The 22,493-nt window shown below is 41.6% G+C and overlaps 1 protein-coding gene across 15 annotated transcripts in view; it reads left to right on the top strand.

Annotated features, from left to right (window-relative positions):
* DST (dystonin) overlaps positions 1 to 22,493 on the top strand; it is a 471,247-nt gene that overhangs the window by 52,075 nt on the left and 396,679 nt on the right. For all 15 annotated transcript variants that reach the window (XM_044253404.1, XM_044253203.1, XM_044253186.1 and 12 more), the window contains exon 3: positions 5,739 to 5,939. In XM_044253404.1, the coding sequence (XP_044109339.1) occupies positions 5,739 to 5,939 (201 nt within the window). The remainder of the gene's footprint in view (positions 1 to 5,738; positions 5,940 to 22,493) is intronic.

Raw genomic sequence — 22,493 nt, 5'->3', positions numbered from 1 at the left:
TGCTCAATGACTCAATGTGTTAAGTTTCCATTTGTTCAGGTGCTTGATCAGTAAGCTAGATGGTAGCTTGATCTTTTCTAATAATAATTCTTACCTAGAAATTTAACTTTTCAAATTCTTTTTCGCTTACCTAAATTGTTTATAGAACTTTTCTTATTTTAATCAACTGCATAGATTTCTAAGCACTTTCTTGGTGCCCAGTCCTGCAAATATATGTGGAGCACTATCTCTGAATGCATTAGTGCCCTATATATAATCTCTGCCTCACGGCAGAGTGATAAGGGCATTGGTCTTGGCTTGGAGTTAGGTAGACCTGAGTTCTGATTTGGACTTTTCTAAGTGCAAGTTTTTGCCTTACGTAGATTACTTAGCCCTGATAAGTCTCAGTTTGCTCCGTTAAGAAGTGGATATAATAGACTTAGCCCCTAAGTAGTGCTTAGGAAATTAATTGCAGTTAATGTCTCCTCCCTTTTTATGCTAACCGACACAACCAGCCTGGTTAAATCTGAGTACTCAACCTATAGGAAAATAGCTAAACATCTAAAAGCATCACAGAAGAGTATACGTTGGGGTTTTTTGTTTGCAGGCCACAGACTCTGTCACAAACCCAAAGAGAATTTATTAGAAATATATGGTAGAATTCACAATCAAGACTGACTATCTGGTTAGAACAGGCAAAACTAGGTAGTTTCAGAAGGTCTTTGGTGTAGCCACTAGACTGATGAATTCCTGCTGATTTTTTTCAGTCTTTACATCCCTCCAGGTAGGATTCAGTGTTCAAGTGGAGAAACTTCAATTAATTGAGCCTTGGCCATGTGTCCACCCATTAAATGCACAGGTCACTAAGAGGCAAGATCTAGAGTGCGATATGGTGCACTCTGTCTCAAGACTGCATATCTTGAGAAGTTATTACCCCAAAGGCACTGATAAAATGGGTAGCCTAAAAATGGCAGAAGTTCACTGCTGAGAGACTTCCAGGTGTTAATCACCTATTGGTTAAAGGGGATCCAGGCAAGATCAAGTGAACAGAGAAATGGACATTATACTGACATGATCAGGTCCTGTTAACTAACATCTGTAAGAACCTACTCTTTTAAAATAAAATTCTCTTCGATCAGGTTGTGGCTTTTTCATATTTTTTTAATTTTTATTTTTTAAAAGATTTTATTTATTTGAGCAAGAGAATGAGAGAGAGAGAGCATGAGAAGTGGGAGGGTCAGAGGGAGAAGCCGACCCCCCACGATGAGCAGGGAATCTGATGAAAGACTGGATCCTGGGACTCCAGTATCATGACCTGAGCTGAAGGCAGTCGCTTATCCAGCTGAGCCACCCAGGTACCCCAAAGGCTTTTTAAATGTAGTATTTAAGACAAGCAAATACAATAAAACTAGGGCCTGTAATTCTGTACATAGTTTAGGAAAATAAGCAGGTGGCTGCCCAGTGACGACTCCATGTGGCTGATGTGTCTGTAATCATAACTATGACCCCCGACAGGTGAATTGCTTCTGCAACATCTAGGAAATGAAATAGTGATGATAACAGTGATAATTTATTGTTTACTTATTGTTATATTTGTCCTGTTGTGAGTACCTAATGTGGATTATCTCATTTAAACACCATCATAACTTCATGAGAGAGGTATTAGTATATGTATTTGACCGATGGGGAAACTGAGGCACAGGGAAGTAATTTGCTTTCCTACTCCGTGATGGAGCTTGTGTTCGAGCCCAGGTTAGATTCAGTCTTTAGAGAGTAAATGCTCCAGATTCTCTGGAGCAAAGAATTCTCTCTCCTGATGGTCAGGGGTGGCTGGTATCTCAACAGTACTCATGTGTATCTGTCAGTAAGGCACACCTGTGGCGTGACACATTTTCCTTTTATATCTGATTAATAACACGCTTTTGTCTCTAAGAATAGCTTTTATGGGGGGTGGCTTAGTGGGTTAAGTCTCTGCCTTTGGCTCAGGTCATGATCTCGGGGTCCTGGGATCGAGCCCCACATCAGGCTCTCTGCTCAGCAGGAAGCCTGCTTCTCCCTTTCTCTCTGCCTGCCTCTCTGCCTACTTGTGATCTCTCTCTGTCAAATACATAAATAAAATATTAAAAAAAAAAGAATAGCTTTTATGGGGCACCAGGGTGGCTCAGTCTGTTAAGCACCTGACTTCAGTTCAGGCTGTGATCTCAGGGTGCTGGGATTGAGCCCCACATCAGGCTCCCGGCTCAGCGGGAAGGCTGCTTGTTCTTCCTCTCCATCTTCCCCTCCCTCTGCGTGCTTGCATGTCTTTCTCTCTCTCTCAAATAAATAAATGAAATCTTTAAAAAAAGAATATCTTTTATTCATACAAATGAAATACATAATAAACCTAGCCAACACATATGTATCACTCCATGGCAGATGCACTTCTAAGTATATACTGTAATCCATTTATTCATCTCCGTAGCCCTATGAAAGTAGTCCTAGTTTTCATCACAATAGTACAGATGAAGAAATGAAGTAACTATTCAAGATCACACAGCTAAGAAGTGACAGAGGCGGTAGTCAATCCCAGATAGTTTGGCTGTGGTCTGTGTACTATATACTGTAATGTTTATAAAAAGTTGTTTAAAAATAGTGCCAGTATATTTAGCTATAATAGAAACCACAGAGGTTTACATGGTGCTGCTCAGATCTTTAAAAAAATGTGAACGTGTAAAGAAAGCATAAAGAAAGTGACTGAAATTTAGGGGAAAGAAGGATGGTGTAAACTGTTTCTAATTTTTATTATCACAAGTAAGGTAGTACCTTAAGTACCTTCAAACTTGGTAAAATCTGTTGAGAGTAGATACAGGGATGCAGGTTTCCTGAGCTATTGCTGTCCAGAAGGATTGCACCAACCTGTTTGGATCTTGATCTTTTTTTGAGGGCATCGCATTAAGGGAGTCCCCCCTCCCCAAAGTGTTTTTAAAATTTGTAGGCCAGTAAGAAATATAGGTAATAATACAAGTTAAACAAAATTCCGTTGCCTATTACTCATAGGAACACAAGAGAAGGAGGGTCTACTTCTTACCAAAGACATGTACTCACTTCATCCCAGCATGACAGGAGCTAGTATACCAGCAAATACTTGGTTAATTCTACCAGTGCACACTTTCTGAGCTGGAAAGAATGTAGGGGATGTGGAAGTTAGTGCCACCTAGTGGTAAGACTGAGCTCTGACTCCTGGAGGTTCTGAATCTTTGAACCACAGAAATATCAGAGGAGATTGTTAAAAAGAGGTTCTTTGCACACTTGAAACTAGTGTGACATTGTGCGTCTACTATACCACGATAAAAATAAAAAAATTAAAGAGGTGGTGAAGTCAGTTGAGCGTCCGACTCTTGGTTTCAGCTCAGGTCATAATCTCGGGGTTGTGAGCTTGAACATGGAGCCTCCGCTTGAGATTCCCACTATCCTCCTCCCTCTACCGCTTCCGTTCATGCACTCTCTGTTTCTTAATTAAAAAAAAAAATCTTTAAAGTAAACGAATAAATAAATAATAAGAGGGAAAAAGGAGAACAACCTCCCCCCCAAAATCCCCAAACCCAAGCCAAAAACTAACCCTCTTGGCCTCGCAGCTAGAGAGTCTAATTCAGAAGGAAGCAGAGTAGAGAGAGAGTGTGCGCTGCATGTGTGTTCGGGAAGGGTGTCCAGGAATGTGCGTGTTTAAAAGGCAGCCCCACGTGGTGTTGGTTCTCATGGTTTGGTCCTAACTCCACTTAGAAGGCATTTTAGGGATTGGCCCAGCTCCCTCTTCCTAATCTTCTTCTCCGGCAGCTGCTGTAGTATCTCTTGATTATGTGGGAATGGTGGAGATCTTCTGAGACTATTCTGGGTGAAGAGGTTCCAGCTAAGCTTGCACACAGAGGAGGGATGGGAACAGGTCCATGTGTTTGGGTATGAGAGAAAAGCACCAAAGAGTGACCTCAGTTTTGCCACATCCATTTGCATTTCCTCCTTATTGATTTCTGTTGACCTCAGTGCTATTTTGACTCTGTGGGTCTTACCCTACTTTTGTCTTTTTTTCTTCTCCTTCTTGTCCTTCAGCCTGGTATTTGGGGTCTCCATTATCAGACTCCAGACCTTCTTCCATGTCCCTCGGTGGGAATTCCCGTGTGCACATTACTCTCTCAGTATCTCATACTGCTTCTCCCCCTGAAATTCTTTCTCTTAATTTTTTATGCTTTTACGCAGTCTAAAAGTTTTTTCAGACATCTTTTAAAAGTCTGAAGACCAGGGCACCTGGGTGGCTCAGTGGGTTAAACCTCTGCCTTTGGCTTGGGTCATGATCCCAAGGGTCCTGGGATTGAGCCCCTGCATCGGGCTTTCTGCTCAGCAGGGAGCCTGCTTCTTCCTCTCTCTCTCTCTGCCTGCCTCTCTGCTTACTTGTGATTTCTGTCTGTCAAATAAATAAATAAAAATCTTAAAAAAATAAATTCTATTAAAAAAAAAAAAGTCTGAAGACCCCTGGGGCCCCTGGGTGGCTCAGTTGGTTAAGCATCTGACTCTTGATCTCAGCTCAGGTCTTGATCTCAAGGTCATGAGTTCAAGCCCCACTTTAGGATCCATCCTGGGCGTGGAGTCTACTTTAAAAAAAAAGGTCAGAAGACCCACAACCACACTGAAGCCACCCTTGGAGCCTTTAACACCCTTTATCATCTAATTTCCCACTGTACCTCATGCATAGCTTATATGTTTATCCTAGCATGTCATGAAATAATGTTTCTTATTGCTGCATAAATATGTTATCCCCCGTCCATTATTTTACTTATTCATTCATTCCTTCTGTTGTTTCCCTTGACTGGAATATAAAGTCTATTCATTTTTCAAATGCCACCCACATATCGAAGCCAAATATAGACTATTTTCGGTTTCATTCATTGATTCCCTCTCTGAGTTCTGCCGGCACTGTGTCCTCAACTGCCCACCTTAACTCTTAATCACACAGGCCAGTGTATACAAGAATTGCTGCTCTTCGAGAAATTGTAAGCTACCTGAGGGTGGAGAATATTTTATGTAATTCTTCGAGATTTTCCAAAATCATATATTCCCAAATGCGTAATATGGCTTACTTATTTAAAGATTTTATTTATTTGGCACAGAGAGAGAGCACCAGCAGGGGGAGGGGCAGAAGGAGAGGGAGAAGCAGGCTGAGCAGAGAGCAGTGTGGGGCTTGATCCCAGGACACTGGGATAATGACCTGAGCCGAAGGCAGATGCTTAACCCCCTGAGCCACCCAGGCACTCTGTGTAATATGGTTTAACCGAACTTGTACTCTTCTCTTTATGGCATTGCCTCCGTTTAGTTTTGAATCTTCACTTTTTGGTGTTTTATAATGTTGCTTTACCTTCCTGCTTTCCTGACTTCAGAGTCTGTTCTCAGGAACATAGAGTGACACTTTGCCATGTCACAATATTCAGCCCTGCTCCTCTACCATGCTTCATGCCTAAGTGGAAATACCCTTCTTCATATGCGGTCTGATGTATGTACACATAAGTAAAGCAATGTGCTCACCTGCTGTTTTTTTTTTTTTTAATATTGTCACTGAATTTAAAGCATTTTTTAATGTCGAGTCTCCTTCTACATCATGCTCCCTTCAGGAATGTAAATGATCTCACTGAGCTCTGTGACTTTCGGAGCTCTTTGTAGAATTAGCGCCGCAGACTCACCAGAAATGAACTCAATACAAATCTGGGTTTGTGTGGGTTTGTTTTCCGCTACAGGGATTCAGAGCGAGCCCTCGGCATCTCAGAAGACGAGCTGCAGCGGCTGCAGCTGCTCGCCTGGAAGAAGCCAAGCCTGTGGTGGAGGTTCACCACCAGAGCGAGCAAGAGATTTCCGTGAGGAAACGAAGAATCAAGAAAAACAGCCGAGTCCAGCCAGAATTCTATCACTCCGTCCAAGGTGCCTCAACCAGAAGGCCTGTGAGTAGAGAACTTTTATAAGAATGTTAAATCCATGGCGTAGTTCATTTCGTTTTAGAAAATTGTCTGATGAGATCGTCAGGTTGTTCTGTCCTTATCCTTGGCCAATGCCCTGAACCCATACACATCCCAGGAAGGAGTGTGAGTCCATAGAAAGTGCCGGGCCAGAGTTGTCCAAGAGGCTAGAGCTGGTCGCTGCAGATGGGGTGATTTAAAAACAGGTGAATTCTGAGCCCCATTAGAGGCAGGGTCGAGGATTAGAGCAGGGGCTGCAGAGTCCACAAGCCGAGGGGCCAGAATGGTGAGATTGGAGTTGGTCAAGAGGGTGAACAAGACAGAAGAGAAGCAGAGGAGGGAAGGGTAAGGCTGGGGTCTGGGCCAGTAGCTGAGCCCTGCTGGGATGTGGCTCTCGGACCGCCGAGGCCAGTGCTGTGGTCTATAGCCCGCCAGGGTGACAAGGGTGCTAGCCTTCTCGGCTGTGGCCTTTGCCCTGCACCAGGGCAGCAAGCAGCGTTGTCCTTTTCTGCCCAAGTGCTAGGTGTTTCTGTGGGTTGCAGTGCTGCTTACCTGGGAAAGTTGGGCTCACCGTCTCCACTGCCTGACCACATTGTTCTACGTGCTCTGATATTTTTTCTTGGTTCGGGTCCTCCCCCATGGACTTCTTATGCAAGGTTGTGATGGTTAAGGATTTGGGGCTTAGAAAATGCCACTGTAAAACATTCTCAAAAGCATTTCGTAACTGCAATAATGTTACATTGATTGAGCATTAAAAGGAGGTTTCCCTGTGGTTCGTTACTATGTTGTGGGGAGCATTTGTCATGCTAACCTAGGGGAACCATCATTATTTGGCTTGATAATAGGTTTTTGTAAATTATTACAACAGAACTGCCCTTCTGTGGAAGTAACTGTGCCCCAGGCACAGTGGAGATTGCTAGGAGGCCAAGAGAACGTCTAACTTGGTGCACTGGCCAGAGACAATGGCAAGAAGCTAAATTCCCTTACAGGAAAGGTCCGACATGTTTTTGACCAATTGTAAAATAAACTCATATTTCAAGATCAGAGTCTTCTTTTCACCATTTAAGGAAACAAGCTATGTAGAATTTGGTATCTATGTGGTATCTACTATGAGGTGGTAGGAAAAGTTATTCATTTAACAAACATAATAAGCTTTTTTATATGGGAAATAAGGGATACACAGATGCATATTCATAACTGATGATTCTTGAGAGCTCACTGTATAACAGGACCCCCTTAAAACCCTATGAGGCAAATGGTATTATTCCCGTTTTTTGAATGATGAAACAGTGGCTCAGAGAGTATAAATAACAGTCCTAGGCTTACCTAGCTGTTAGAGGCAGACTCTAGGGTTTGGATCTAGGCAGCTTGCTTCTAGCTTCTTGGCTCTCCATTCTGCTACCTTCCTGTAGTACATGGCCTCTCGGACAGCTGAGTCCATGGACCGACGTGCAAAGAAGTACATGAGATGCATGTCTGTGTTCTGAAAATGCTATTATACAGTTCCGAACAAGGTGCCGGGGAAGCACTGTGGAGGAACAGCAGACGCCAAGGATGAGTCCTGAAAGATGAGTTTATCAGGTGGAAAGTGGAGGTTGGGATCTCTGATGAGAGGATCATGTACAAGAGCACAGAGATGTGGAAGGTCTGGCGTACTCAGCAAGAACTGGAGGCGGTGCTGGTAGATGAGGCCAGCGGGGTCAGGCAGGGCTAGATCACCAAGGGATTGTATGTTATGCTGAAGAGTTGGCTTTACCTTCTGGGGTGGGGATCCGCTGAGGGTAGGGTGAATAGGCACGTTGGTTTTCTCGCTCAGAAGTCAGCTAACTCTTTGCTGCTTCTAATCTCCCCACGGGGTTCAGGTTGGATAAGTGGTTACCATCACACTTTAGAAACCATCAGCCACCGTTTCTCTCTTGTGAGCACTGTATGTGAGCACGTTGGGTAATAAGATGTATTCCTGTTTGACTTTGAAATTGGTATCCAGTTTGTCCTGAATGCCTAGCTTCTCTCTCTCTCCTTTTTTTTTTTTTTTTTTAAGATTTTGTATTTGACAGGCAGAGATCACAAGTGGGCAGAGAGGCAGGCAGGGGGCAGGGGAAGCATGTTCCCTGCTGAGCAGAAAGCTGGATGCAGAGCTTGATCCCAGGACCCTGAGACCATGACCTGAGCTGAAGGCAGAGTCTTAATCCACTGAGCTACCAGGTGCCCTAGCCTAACTTCTCTCTTTGTCTGCCTGGTGAATTACAACTGACTTTTTAAGAGTGACTCATGATCAGCAACTTGTTCAGAAAAGTCTTGTCTGGTCTGTCCTATCACAGTGAGATAGCTTTTTTGGTTTGATCTTCAGTACTTTGTACAGATCTCCTATATAGCAGTTATCCAAGTGAAAAAAATCAGGCTCTGCAAGAAAATGGGCATGGGTTCAAGTTTGGCTCTGTGGGTCTGGCAAGAAACAGGTGGCATGCTAAGAGAGTTTAACTGAGGAGAGTTTAATGAAGGGACTATTTACAGAGGTGTGGACAGGGCTAAGATGCTTCGCTAACCTTTAGGTGGAGCCTACCCACCTACCCATTCCTGGCCTGAACAGGCAGCAGACGGCACTGGTCTTACTGGAGCCTGGTGAGAACTACTGGGGCCATGAAAGAAACTTTCATAGGAATTGTGATCGAGGAGTGCGGCCACAGCCAGAACCTGCAGAGGCAGAAAGTGAGGGGAGTGCTCTCTTAGCTCCTGCTGGGCTTGGGCAGGGGCTTGGGAGATGCACATTACAGAGATCAGCCTCCCAAGGACAGAGCAAGGGAGAGGTGGGCAGAGAGTCTGAGAGAGGATAGGGACAGTAGAAAATAAAAGAGAACATACCAGGTCATCTTTGCCAGATGGTGTAACTCTCTGAGACTCCAATTTCTTACTGAAGAGTGACAATAACAGTAGCTACCTTTGGGAGCTGGGAGGGTGAATTAAGCTGACATGGAAATAGATGGGACAGTCATCTGCTTAGAACCAACAATAAGTGGTAATTCCTTCTCTTCCTTTCCTTTCCTTCCTGTACCTTGACTTATTTGGGGGCTCTATCAGCTGGTCTAGAATAGCTCCTGGCCCATGACATCTGAATGTATTTTATTGAGTAAAAGAATGAATGATATTTACACATGACATATAGCTTATGCATTATAGGGATTTAGAGAACAGAGAGGGTTACCCTTTCTCCCTGCACCTCCCTCCCTGAATCCCCATAGGGTGGATGGGGGATAACTCCTTCACAGAAAAGATGGGTTTGGGTTGGTCTTTAAAATTCTGGCCAGAATGCGGCATCTGGGTGGCTTAGTCAGTTAAGCATCTTCTATCTGCTTAGGTCATGATATCAGGGTCCTGGGATAGAGCCCTGCATTGGGCGCTGTGCTCCCTGCTCAGCGGGGTGTCTGCTTCTCCCTCTGCCTTTCCCCCTGCTCATGCTCTGTCTCTCTCTGTCTCAAGTGGATAATTTTTAAAATCTTAAAAAAATAAAATAAAAGGCTGGCAGGAATGGAATAGGCAGCAGAAGTTAGGTATGACAAGTGGAATAAACAGAAGTACTGAGAATCACTTGACTGGATGTGGGGATTTCCACGAGAGAGAAGTACAAGAGCTGGAAAAAGAGATTGGGGCCAACATACATTCTGGGCAATCCCTGTGTTTGAACTTCATTGTCTGTGCATCGTGGAGTTCTAGAGAGCATGATCAAAGCACAATTTTAGGAAGCTTAAACGTGAGCAGGACGATTCAGGGAGGAGCAGGACAGCGGTCGGGTAATAACTAGGGCAGGAATGTGGGTGGGAGGTAATTAGGGCTGGAACTTGACCCTAAGACGTGACACCGTGCTGTCGTCTCGAGATCACTGCTTCTGAGGAATCAAAGGATGACCTTTGCTCTGACTTCTTGAGAAGGAATTAGAAGGGAGAGAGGAGAGGCAGGAATTGGCAGGGGAGGCTACTCTGTTGCTTAGGGCATAAAATCTGGAGAGTGTTCTTTGGGGCAGGTAAAGCTCACATCTTCCATCTGTCTGCATCTGTTAGGGTTGTTGGGAGACTGGAGATTGTCAGAGTCGGTGAGGAAGCTATTGGTACCTTATCTCACATGATTCCCTTTCAGCCTCCTGGAATCTTATGGCCTCTGCTGATACATTCCTGTATTTATGCCATATGTGGACTTGAGTCCAGGCCTTGTGCCTTCCTCTTCTGTAATTGGTTAGGTGCCGTCGGTAGTGCCTCACCAAGTCCAGAAGACACACACCTGAAGCCTGTGCCTTTCCTGACATATACCTTTGGAGAAAATCAGTGTTACCACGGGTTGCCATGAGGTCAGCTCTGATGGTGTCTTGGAGATGCAATAAAACTAAATCAGCTGTGGTGATTCAGGATTATTTGAATGACTTTATATGAAGCGCTCCAGACATTTTTTTTTTTTTGGAAGATTTTATTCATTTATTTGCGAGAGAAAGAGAGAGAGAGGAGAGGGACAAGCAGACTCGGCATTGAGCACAGAGTTGGATACGGGGCTTGATCCCGTGACCCTGAGATCATGACCACAGCTGAAGTCAGCAGTCAGAGGCTTAACTGACTGAGCGACCCAGGCACCCGTCCAGACCTTTCAAATCTCAATCTGAATAATAAACAGGCCTGAGACTGAGAAAGAATGAACTAGGATGTGACCATGAAGGACAGGGGTCAGAAGCTGTGAAAGCACTGTTTGAGTGAGCTTTCCGTAGGACTGGCCTCTTGATGTGGCCACGGGCCACATGGAAGGCATTATACCTCAGGATCTTGGCCTGCTCTAACCTGTGTACTTTTTCTCAATCCATAATTTATACTCAAATGTGCCTAGATGCATTCATAATAGAGATCACGAATATAAACTTAATTAATAATGTATGTGCATTTTATTTCACTCCTTTGGAATGTTTCTGAAGGTGAGTTAGCTAAAAAAATTAATCCTGATTTTTCTCTTAGTAAATTTGCCTTGGGACTTTTGTTATGACATGTCACTGGAACACTTAAGGAATTTTCCACCACTTTGGAGCAGAAAAGATACTTAGTTCCCGATCTCCATTTGTTCTTTAGTATTTTGACAGTACAAAGCCTTTTTTGGGGGAGTACCAGAATCCTAGAGTTTTTAAACCTTCTCATCATAATAAACAAGATCTCTCACGTTTACTGCCTGCTTACCATGTGGGCAACATGTGGGCATTGTTCTCCGGTGTTTCCCTGTTTTTTCTCATTTCATCTCCCCAGTGCTTCTGTGGGGTAGGTGCTCACTTTCTGGAAGAGGAAGCTTGTCATGCAGCTGGTAGATAACAGCACTAAGATTTAAATCCAAGCACCTTAACTGGAGCAGTTTGAGAATGGAGAAGTTCACATGATCATATTTTTAGTGCTAGATGTTTATCTTAATGAACCCTCCTAATGCATTTTAATCATGTTGAGTCTCAAGTTTTCCTGCCTGCATAGATGGTAGAAATGGTATTGAAAACCATAGATAAGGGGTGCCTGGGTGGCTCAGTGGGTTAAAGCCTCTGCCTTTAGCTCAGGTCATGATCCCAGGTCCTGAGATAGAGCCCCACATCGGGCTTTCTGCTCAGTGGTGAGCCTGCTTCTTCCTCTCTGTCTTTCTGCCTTCTTGTGATCTCTGTCTGTCAAATAAATAAATAAAATCTTAAAAAAAAAAAAAGGAAAAAAAAAAGAAAACCATAGATAAGCTTCAAACCTCATTTTTGCCATGCATTTTACTGACCCTCTCTTTTCGTGGTAGGGAGTGGTAAGAGTCTTTCTATCTCTTGCCCTCCCACATGAACCTATGAACGTATACCAACACTAAGCCCCAGCAGGTATTTATGTTTGTGTCGGGAGTGGGATGAGGGGAAATTAAAATTTTAGAGCACTTGCAAATAATCAGGCATGCTGAGTCCATTCCTGTTACATTCCGCTGATCCCAGTTTTTTATATCCTACCTTCCCTTGTGACTTAGAATTCCCGAGACTTTCTCCTGGACTTGCAAGAATCTCTGATTAGAAATTGCTGGTGCTCCCAGGTCACAGCCCAAGCTGTAGCTCGCTCCCGCTGCGGGCAAAACTTTGGCCCCTGAAGCCACCACCCCTATTAATTGGATTACTGAGCCTGATAATTTTGACTCAGGAGTTAGCCCCTGGTTTAGCACAGATAATTGGTAGTCCTGCTTTCTGAAATGGCAAATGCTGAGGAAGAAGCAGATCTGGGTTGAGAATGGAAATCAAATTTCCAATTTGGATATGTTACATTAGAATTATCTGTTAGAAGGGGTGCCTGAGTGGCTTGTCTGTGAAGCATCTGACTCTTGGTTTTGTCTTAGGTGGGTGAAGTCATGGGTCATGATCTCCTGGGTCATGAGAGTAAGCCCTGGGTCAGGCTCCTACTCCGGGTAGGGAGGTGGAGTCTGCATGAAGATTTTTATCCCTGTCCCTTTCCCCACTCATCTGTGCAAGCAGACATGCGTGTGCACTCTCTTTCTCTCTCACATAAATAAATAAATAAATAAATCTTTTTTTTTTTTTTTTTTTTTTTAAAGAAAGAACTATCTGTTAGATATCCTAATGTCTCAATTTCTTGGAAAACATGAGTCTGGATTGGTGGTCATTAGTACAGAAATGTTACCAAGTTCATGAGACTGAAAGGAATGATTCAGGAAGCGAATGTTAGTAGAGAGGAGACTTGAGGACCGAGCCTTGGGGTCCTCCAATACTGGGAGGTTGGAAAGAAAAAATAAAGCTCCCTTATAATTCCAACTCTTCCCTTAGAAATACAGATGGAGAGAACAGATTTGGTGGTTCCCAGGGGTAGGGATATGAGAATAAAAAGTGCACACATCTGAATGCATGTGGTGTTCTCAGTGACAGAGAAAAATAAACCCTACATAAACACACACACACACACGAAATACAGATGCCTTGAGAGATGGGTTTAGGGCTCTTAAATTTCATTTAAGGGTATTCATCTTAGACCAAGAAAAGGCAGACTCAGGTAGAAACATAGAAAGTAGCAGAAAAGGATTTCCCAAACCCATTCCTCACTCTTTCCTGCTCCTTCTCCTACTACATGGATTCCTTGACCTCACCCTTCTTTGCCTTATGCTGCTCAATTTTGGTTTCCAGTCTTGGGGAATAAAAATTTTTTAAATTTTTAAATTAACATATCATGTATTATTAGCCCCAGGGGTACAGGTCTGTGAATCGCCAGGTTTACATACTTCACAGCACTCACCATAGCACACACCCTTCCCAATGTCCATAATTACCTGCTTTTCGGATAGCAACTTGGCTCATTGTAAGGCTGCAGGATATTTTGGAACATTGCATAGTTTTCTTTTTCTTTTTTTTTAAATTAGTATTAGCAGGATTTCAGGTCATATTTGTAGTTGGGAACTTGCTGCAGTGTGGAAAAGCTAAATACACACCCTTGATCTCATTGAAAATATACTAGGATGTGTCTCTGTTCCTTTCCTGCTTAGATTACTAAATTGTGTTCCCTTTCCTTTTGAAATATGTAGGACCAGGCAGCTTTATTTGCATAACCTTAGGACACTTCCCTTTCTGTTGAAGGCTTGACTGTACAGCCTTACTCTGGCTTAATTAATCAGCAAATACAAAGCTACTAAAGGAAATGTTTGTTTTCTTTTTCTCTTTGGAATTCTAGAGAGTGAACTGAATTAATAAAGTCAGATTTCTTTTACTAACTGCCTCAGAAGGATTTATTGAATTATACCCCTGCAACTTACCGAGTCTGCTATGTATTGCTATGCCTCCCTCACATAATCTTACAAAAGATTTCGCTTACTATAAATTTGCGAACAGTAGGAATAAGAATAATTGGTGCACAGCACTCAAGGTAGGTGGACTGCGTTAAATGAGTAGTGCTAATACAGGTAGAATTTAATTTCGCAAACAGTTCATGGAACCAAGATTAATTTGATGAAAGGATTCTTGCCCTTTGCTTGGAGAAAAAGAAGCCCATCTTTCTAACTTCCTGCGTCAGCATTTCGACTACAGCAAGACCTGTTGCCTTTCCTTTTAAGTCTTTCTTGTACTCCAGGTTACCTATTGTCTTAAAAACTTTTAATTCTTTCAGCTCCAAGCAAAGGAAGCTTGAAGAAAACTCAAGTCTTAGAGAGACTCTGTTAGATAGCCATTTATCCCTCCAAAGTTTTCATGAACAACCTTGGATCAAAGGACTGAAAAGAAAGCCCTTTCAACAGTGGTCTTTAAATGGTGAGGGAAATGTGGGTGGGTATAAATTCCTTTATTTTAAAGTAGGACACACTGGTAGCTTCCTTTGGAAATCTGTTTGGCATTTAACAGCTGTCTTTGTCTGAGGTGACTCCTTGATCTTTGTCCTCAATACCATGGGTTACAATAGAAGACCCTTCTCTGTTGTATCCTCTGTGAAGAGGGTCTAGCTTCGCCCACCTGCTGCTGTGTTCCTTTCAGTCCTTGAGAAATGAAAATGATCAAGTTTGAGGGGATCTTAGAGCTTATCTGATTCAGAGGTGCTCCTAAAGCAAGATTCTCCTTTGCTCCAGGCCTTTGAGTGATAAGATCACCCATTGTTAGGTAGCTCCAAAGTAGCAAGTTAATTGTACTTGGAATAAAAAAGTTGTTTTCACTTATTTGTGGAGCATAACAAATAGCATGGAGGTCATGGGGAGTTAGAGAAGAGAAGGGAGTTGGGGGAAATTGGAAGGGGAGGTGAATCACGAGAGACTATGGACTCTGAAAAACAATCTGAGGGGTTTGAAGTGGTGGGGGGTGGGAGGTTGGGGGAACCAGGTGGTGGGTATTAGAGAGGGAACAGATTGCATGGAGCACTGGGTGTGGTGTAAAAACAATGAATATTGTTATGCTGAAAATAAATAAAAGAAAAAAAAAGTTGTTTTCTGGGTTCATGGTTCCATCTCTCTGGACCTTTTCTCCTAGATCTATTTCTCAACCTTTCTACATATCACCTTCGTTGCACTCCCCAAACCACCTCCTGGTGAGTGTAAGGATCTGATTTCTTTCAGTAGTTCCTCCCTTTTCCCACTGCCCCCTGATTGTCAGGTGATGAGTATGTTTCAAGAAAATCAAACTCTGGAAATTGAACATATCCAAAGGGAGCTTAGTTTGTGTCTCTGGAGAAGAGAGGTCAGTTCTGGAAATGACAGTAGTATTTCAGGAACAGTATTGCTTTGCGGTGGCATTTTGTAGTTAAATAGTACTTCCTATTTTTTAAAAGCATGTTCATATTCATTATCTCATTGAATCTGCACAACCAACTTGTGCACTAGGTAGGGCATACATTGTTACCCCAATCTGACAAAGCTGAGTCTCACAGGGAGCAAGAGACTGACCCCAGTTCATCGGTTTAGATTGAGACAGACATCTCTTATCCCTGTAATCTCTTGGATGAGCTCAAACTCAGATAACATTTGGGGAATTCCGTGAGAAATTTCAGGGACAAGAATATAGATTCCAGTAGACTGTAGGAATTATTCATCTTCCCAACCTGATTAATTCCCAGGGAGTGTTAGTTGTATACCTTTGCGAGCCTCCTCAGTGTGCATTGTCTATACTGGCCGCCCTAGGGTATTGGTGAGTCTGCTTTGGTCTAAGAACACCGGGCTTATGCCACAGCATGCACACATTTTGCTCACTGATCAAATGGTCAAGTAAGTAATTGACTCTGATGCTGGGAAACATCACTGACTTACTAGCATCGATTCCCACTATGTGCAGCTCAGCATCACTATGATAAAGGAAGATTAGATACCCGATTTAATCTGGTGTTAAAATTAGGTTGAAATATTATAGAACGGTGCAGCTTCTGAGGAAAATAGTATGGCAGTTCCTCAAAAAATTTAAAATAGAATTACCATAGGATCCGGCAGTCCTCCTTTTGGATATATTGCCAAAAGAAAGCAGGGTCTCAAAGAGATACGTGTATTCCCATGTTCATGGTAGCATTATTTATACTAGTCAAAAGATAGAAGCAAACCAAGTGTCCATTGACAGATGAAAAAATAAACAAAATTTGATATATACATATAGTTGACCCTTGAACAACATGGGCTTGAACTGCACAGATCCACTTATATGTGGATTTTTTTCTATAAATATAGTGGAACATTTTTTTGGAGATTTGCAATGATTTGAAAAAATTTGCGGACAAACTTGTAGCTTAGAAATACTGAAAAAAATTTAAAAAAATAGGTATTATTGTAAGAATACAACATATAGTAGATATAACATACAAAATATATGCCAATCAGTTGTTTCTTTAGCAAGACTTCCAGTCAACAGTAGGCTATTAGCAGTTGAGTTTTTGGGGAGTCAGGGTTATGCATGGATGTCGACTGCATTGGAGGACAGTGCTCCTAACTGCTGTGTTGTTCAAGGGTGAACCGTACAATGGAATATCACTCAGCCTTCAAAAGGAAGGAAATTCTGACACATGTTACAGTATAGATGAAGCTTTTGGGTATCATACTAAGTGAAAAAAGCCAGTCACAAATAAAGAATCCATCCTGGGCGCCTGGGAGGCTCAGTGGGTTAAGCCTCTGCCTTCAGCTCAGGTCATGGTCTCAGGGTCCTGGGATCGAGTCCCGCGTCGGGCTCTCTGCTCGGCGGGGAGCCTGCTTCCTCCTCTCTCTCTCTGCCTGTCTCTCCGCCTACTTGTGATCTCTCTCTCTCTCTGTCAAATAAATAAATAAAATATTAAAAAAAATTAAAAAAAAGAAAAAGAATCCATCCCGCATGATTATACTTCTACAAAACACCTAGAGTAGCACAGTCATAGTGACAGAAAGTAAAATGGTGGTTGCTAGGGGGCTGATGGGAAAAGAGAATGGGGAGTTGTTAAATCAGAACAGAGTTTTAGTTTTGCAAGATGAAAAGAGTTTTAGAGGTAGATGATAGTGATGGTCATACAACAGTGTGAAGGTACTTACAACTACTAAACTGTCCGCTAAGAAAGGGTTAAGATAATACATTTTGTGTTTTCCGTATTTTACCACAATTAAAAAGAAATTGAGTTGAAACAACAACTGTAGGCAAAGAGACAAAAGAACAACAATAAAGGTGAATGGAATAAGGGCTCCAATGATAAAAACATCAGAGGAGATATACATTGAGCTTATCTTATTTTATTTATTTTTTAAATATTTATTTATTTATTTGAGAGAGAGGAGGGGGAAGGGGCAAAGGGAGAAGGAGAGTAAGAGAGAATCTCCAACAGACTCCCCCTCAGATCATTGAGCCCAATGCAGGACTCTATCTCAGGACCCTGAGATTACGACTTGAGCCGAAACCAAGAGTTGGACGCTTAACCTACTGAGTGACCCAGGTGCCCCTATTTAGCTTATTTTAAATGAAACTATCATGAAGTATGAGAGGCACAAGGTAAATAAGAAGTACTTACAAGTAGCAAATGCCAAGAAAAGGACTTAATTGTTAATGGGAGGACATGTCCTTGTGTGCACAGTGTGGACATGACTCCCCCTGCTTGTGTTCCCTCTCTCATTGTTTCACTCTCTGTTAAATAAATAAGTAAAATCTTAAAACAGGGGATATCAGTTGTAACTCATAAAGAATGTTTTCTTTCTTCCTTTTTTAAATTTTTTTTTAAGATTTTATTTATTTATTTGACACACAGAGAGAGATCACAATAGGCAGAGAGGCAGGCAGAGAGAGAGGGGAAAGCAGGCTCCACACTGAGCAGAGAACCTTGATCCCAGAGACTTGATCCCAGGACCTCAAGACCATGACCTGGGCCGAAGGCAGAGGCTTAACCCACTGAGCCACCCAGGTGCCCCATGAATATTTTCACTGAAAGAAATATTTCCTTGTTCTGTCCACTAAACAGGTCTAGGAACAATGACCAATCCAATAGTAATGCCCATATTACAGTATCCTTATATCATTTCTTATGGAAATAAACTAATGCTGTGTCATTGGTAGGGTTTTCAAGCAGAGCCTGAGGAAGGGACATTCTTGTGAAAGTGATTTTTTGAAGGAGAGCTCTCAGGAAGAGAATAAGGGAAGCAGGACAAGGCAGGGGGCAAAAGCTAATAAGCAAGGACAAAGCTTGGCCAGAGACTAGTTTCAGCCTGGAGCATGAATTGCACTCTAGAGTTAGTCTCAACTTGAAGCGACCCTTTAGTCCCTCAGTTCAGTTCATCACTGGCCATGGGCTACTGAGATGGGGGTGTGAGGAAGTTGGATTTAGCCCAGGGGAGTTTTTCTGAAGAAGGGGCAGATGTGAGCCATTAACAGTCAACACTAGCAGCTGCTGAGAGTGCACTGGCTGGCGGGAGGTTGGGGGTGGGATGCGTGGGGCATCCAGTTGGGACATCTGCAGCAGCCATCATATACTTCTAGGAAAAATGGCTGATCCAGATCTGAAACAAGAAATATAGAATGAACCTGGCATATCCTGTCAAACCAGAAAGCAAGGATGCATCAAAGATTACTGAGGTTTTGTTAGAAAGACGAGGAGTAAACTTGGAGAGTTCCACTGCCTGATCAGTAAGAATAATGATCACAGTGGATCAACATACATCAATATATTAAAAATCCATGAATTTATGATATTTAAAAAACCAACAAACCACCGGATTAGAGTGCCCTTTGGAGAATGCTAAACGAGCCAAGTCACTTTTCTGAAAAAATAGCAAAGGGAAAGGAATCAAGCATTATCCTGTCTTTGCTATAAAAATTATTCTTTATGGTAATCGAATAGCTGTTGAGGGAAGAAAGCATGATGAGATTGGAACGTCACCATTTGGCAGACTGTAGCGAAGGAATGAACCACGCCAGTGGTCATCATTGACTTCTTACCCCACAAGAGAGGCAGCCACACATTATGTGCTTTATATATAACACTTGAGAAATATTCTTGCAAAACACATTGAATCTACATCAGATCAAACCACTAGTTCTAATTACAGATTTATAGAAAACACAGAGGACAGAGGAATATGTTGAAAGATTTCCTGCAGTTAGTAAAATCCAGACTAGGGGAAACCTTCAGACAAACAGTCCAGTTTCTTCAACAAAAACATTATAAGAAACAAAAAAACGGGGGGGATAATTTATGGATTATAAAAGAGATTGAGGAGACCTATTGATTAAGCGTAATGTGTAGTCCTTGTTTGGATGAACAGACTGGATGCAAAAAAGAGGAATTTTTGAGAAAATGTGGCACTAACCAGATATTTGATGATATTAGGAAATTGATAGTAATGCTTGAGATTGGTAATGGTGTTGTGATTTTGTTAAAAGTCATCCATATCTTTTAGAGAGATGTACTAAATTATTTAGTAATGAAATATTAAGATCTCTGGGATCCACTGGGAGTCCAAAGAGGTGGAGGAGCAAATGTGGGAAGGAATATAGTCTCTATGACACTGACCAAGACTTTTTAATTGATGAAGGTGAGCAATATGTAAATGGTAGTTCCTTAAACTTTGTTATGTATAAGCCTGAGATGTTCCATAATGAAAGGTTTTAGACATTTTAAAAAGTAAAACACATATTTGTGGTGAAATTTATATCATCAGTACTTTGCTTCATTAAGTCCCTCTTTTGGCTTTTGTTTTTCATGGAGTGAGCCTAAATCTTTGTTAATAATACTTCCAGATTTCAGATATTTACTGATAGAAGGCTTTTAGAAAGATACAAGGGGGCAATATTCCCATGGCTGTCTTTTGATGCTTTTGATTTCTTTAACAAAGGACTGTTGCTTATTTGTCAGCTTTTTACCGAGAACATTTTATAATAACATGTTAGTGGATGGCGTAAAAAGTGTGCTGTTATTTAAAATTTAACAAATGATGTAAAACAGGTGAAGAATTATATAGGCATATTCTTTCATTTTAATATCTAAAAACTGATTTTCACTGAGATTGCTATTTTTGTTCTTTGTAGATTTATTGATATGAAAATGGAACCATTATTAAAACAAAACGGACCCAAAAGGCAGCACATCGCCACATTGCTTGACTTTGTCTTGGTCAAACTCAAGGATTCCTAGTCTTAAACTTTTTTCATGGTAAATAGAATTCTTCCACTGCAGCGTTACTTTATTCCAGCAGATTATACTTGTATCTTCTTACAGAGCTCATGAAATTTTCATGATGGTGGAAATGCAAGCTATTGAACTACCTAATCGATTTTAGTTAATCTTTAATATTGACATCACATTCCATTATGTGACTCTCTATTCAGGAGATGGTTTTCCTGAGGTAGATTCTTTGCTTTCATTTTGCTGCTCAGACGTCCATTTTTCTTTGCTTAGAAAGGCGAGCTGATGATTTACACATTTCTAGCTCTATTTAAAGCTTACTTAAGAAAGCTTGAAACTATTAGTGTACTTTAAAATTATCTGTGAATTTTACTTTTATATTAGCTCTATTAGAAACAGGCAATGGAGAGGGGCACCTCAGTGGTTCAGTTGTTTGAGAATCCGTCTCTTGGTTTTGGCTTGGGTCATGATCTTGGAGTTTTGAGATCAAATCCCATGTTGGGCTCCATGTTCAGTGGGGAGTCTCCTTGAGATTCTCTCCCTCTCCCTCTGCCTCTCCTCCCCACTCTCCTCTCTCTCTCTCTCTCTCTCAGTAAATAAATAAATAAATCTTAAAAAAAAAAGAAATAGACATGGATAATTGAAAATAAATTTATTTTGCTGCTTTGCCAAATGCAAGAACAAAACCCCCACCAAAACTCTGTTCACTTTTGCAAAAACTGGATAGCGAGACAAGGGTCTTTAAGAAGCCATGGGGTCCTTACAGGACATGTGCTTTTGTGCTATTAATTTTTACAACTTGCAGCTGTAGAAAAATTATTTTTAAATAGCCAGCATAATTGTTGAAAATGAGCTCCTTTTTCTTAGCTATCAAGATAACCACATTCCTTGAACTGTGATTATAATCAGTTGTGACATATCAATTTCAGCCTTTTCTCCTCCTCCTGCATTCCAAGAAGGTTAAACATTATTTAGTATGATTCTTTGTCCCAAGAGTTCAGAAGGGCAAAAATTATACATTCAGGCTGCACATATACTTTAAAGTACAGAGCCATGTGTTCATTCAGCTCTTTGGAGTTCGAAGAAGAGATGCTAAGAAGTCACACTAGCCAGGATTCTTGGCACCTTGTTCTATCTGTTTGGTCCTTTTTTTTTTGGTGTCTGTGAATCAGACAATTAGACTCCCGTTTAATGATGTGTGAACTACAGTCAGACTTGATTTCTTCCACTGATGACAAATTAGACAAATTTGTGATTTTCACCAATAATGGAAACCACTTGGATTCAATATCTAATTGTTGATTTGTTTTTGAGTTGTGATACTATTTTCAGGAGTAAATTACTGAGTATGGTAGGAGAGTTTTAGAATTCTGGGGCTTATGGCCTGTTCCTAAAAATTTAGATAGTTCCTTTTGGGACGCCTGGGTGGCTCAGTTGGTTAAGCATCTGCCTGTGGCTCAGATCATGATCCTGGGGTCCTGGGATCGAGTCCTACATTGCGTTCCATGCTTAGTGGGGAGCCTGCTTCTCCTTCTGCCTGCCGCTCCCCCTCCTTGTGCTCTCTCTCTCTGACAAAGAAATAAATCTTAAACACACACACACACACACACACACACACAATAGATGGTTTGTTTTATAATATACGAATGAACCTGTGGTTTGAAGGTGGGAGCTGGGTTGGGAAGATGAGTAAATTGGGTATCAGGCATTGTCTGATACTTTTGACGGTTACTTAGCGTTTGCTTCGTATTCTCAGTTATTTTCACTGTTCTTTTTATTTCCCTAGGTATCTATAACTTTGTGTAAGAGAGTGTTTTATATTATAAGGCAGTGTAGGAGTATTTCATTAGTTGGTGTTTTAAGACATCTCTAATTGTGGAGCCAGATAAGTTGAAAAACAGACTAGCACTGCTTTCTTAGAAACGTACTAAAATTATTTTTCCAAAGTCATTTCTTCATAGTAGTTCTGTCTCAGTCTCATGTTCTGACTTTAATAATGAGAAGAATTATGTCTCCCCGAGAAGAAAGAGACTGGGCTTTGTGTTCTAACCCTTAGCCCTAGGGCATTGAGGAATTGCAATAAATTTTTAATAATGAATCTCTGGTCTACTTTTTTCTGCCCAAGTAGCTGTTGTTTAGCCATCATAGACTAGGAGACAGTTGTAAGGTGAGAAGTCAGACTGAGAAGGAATACAGGAAAGAGAATTCATAGGCTCAGTTATTGTAGCAAATTGCCAAGTTAGACTGTATTTTATAAATTCAAAACAACTTTTCTTGTTACTCTTTTAAGAGTTATTTATCATGGGGACAGAAAATTAACTTTTTATATCAGATGCTATAAGAACACCTGGTTTATTAAATATGGGTTGGGCCCAGTTTAGTTTTGCTTGAGTTAAGACTTAACCTTGGGACGCCTGGGTGTCTCAGTTGTTAAGCGTCTACCTTCGGCTCAGGTCATGATCCCAGATCCTGGGAT

This window comes from Neovison vison, chromosome 1, assembly GCF_020171115.1.
Source record: "Neovison vison isolate M4711 chromosome 1, ASM_NN_V1, whole genome shotgun sequence".
Taxonomy (NCBI): domain Eukaryota; kingdom Metazoa; phylum Chordata; class Mammalia; order Carnivora; family Mustelidae; genus Neogale; species Neogale vison.
Note: the sequence above shows the minus strand (reverse complement) of the source record. Positions and strands in the feature narration are given on the sequence as shown.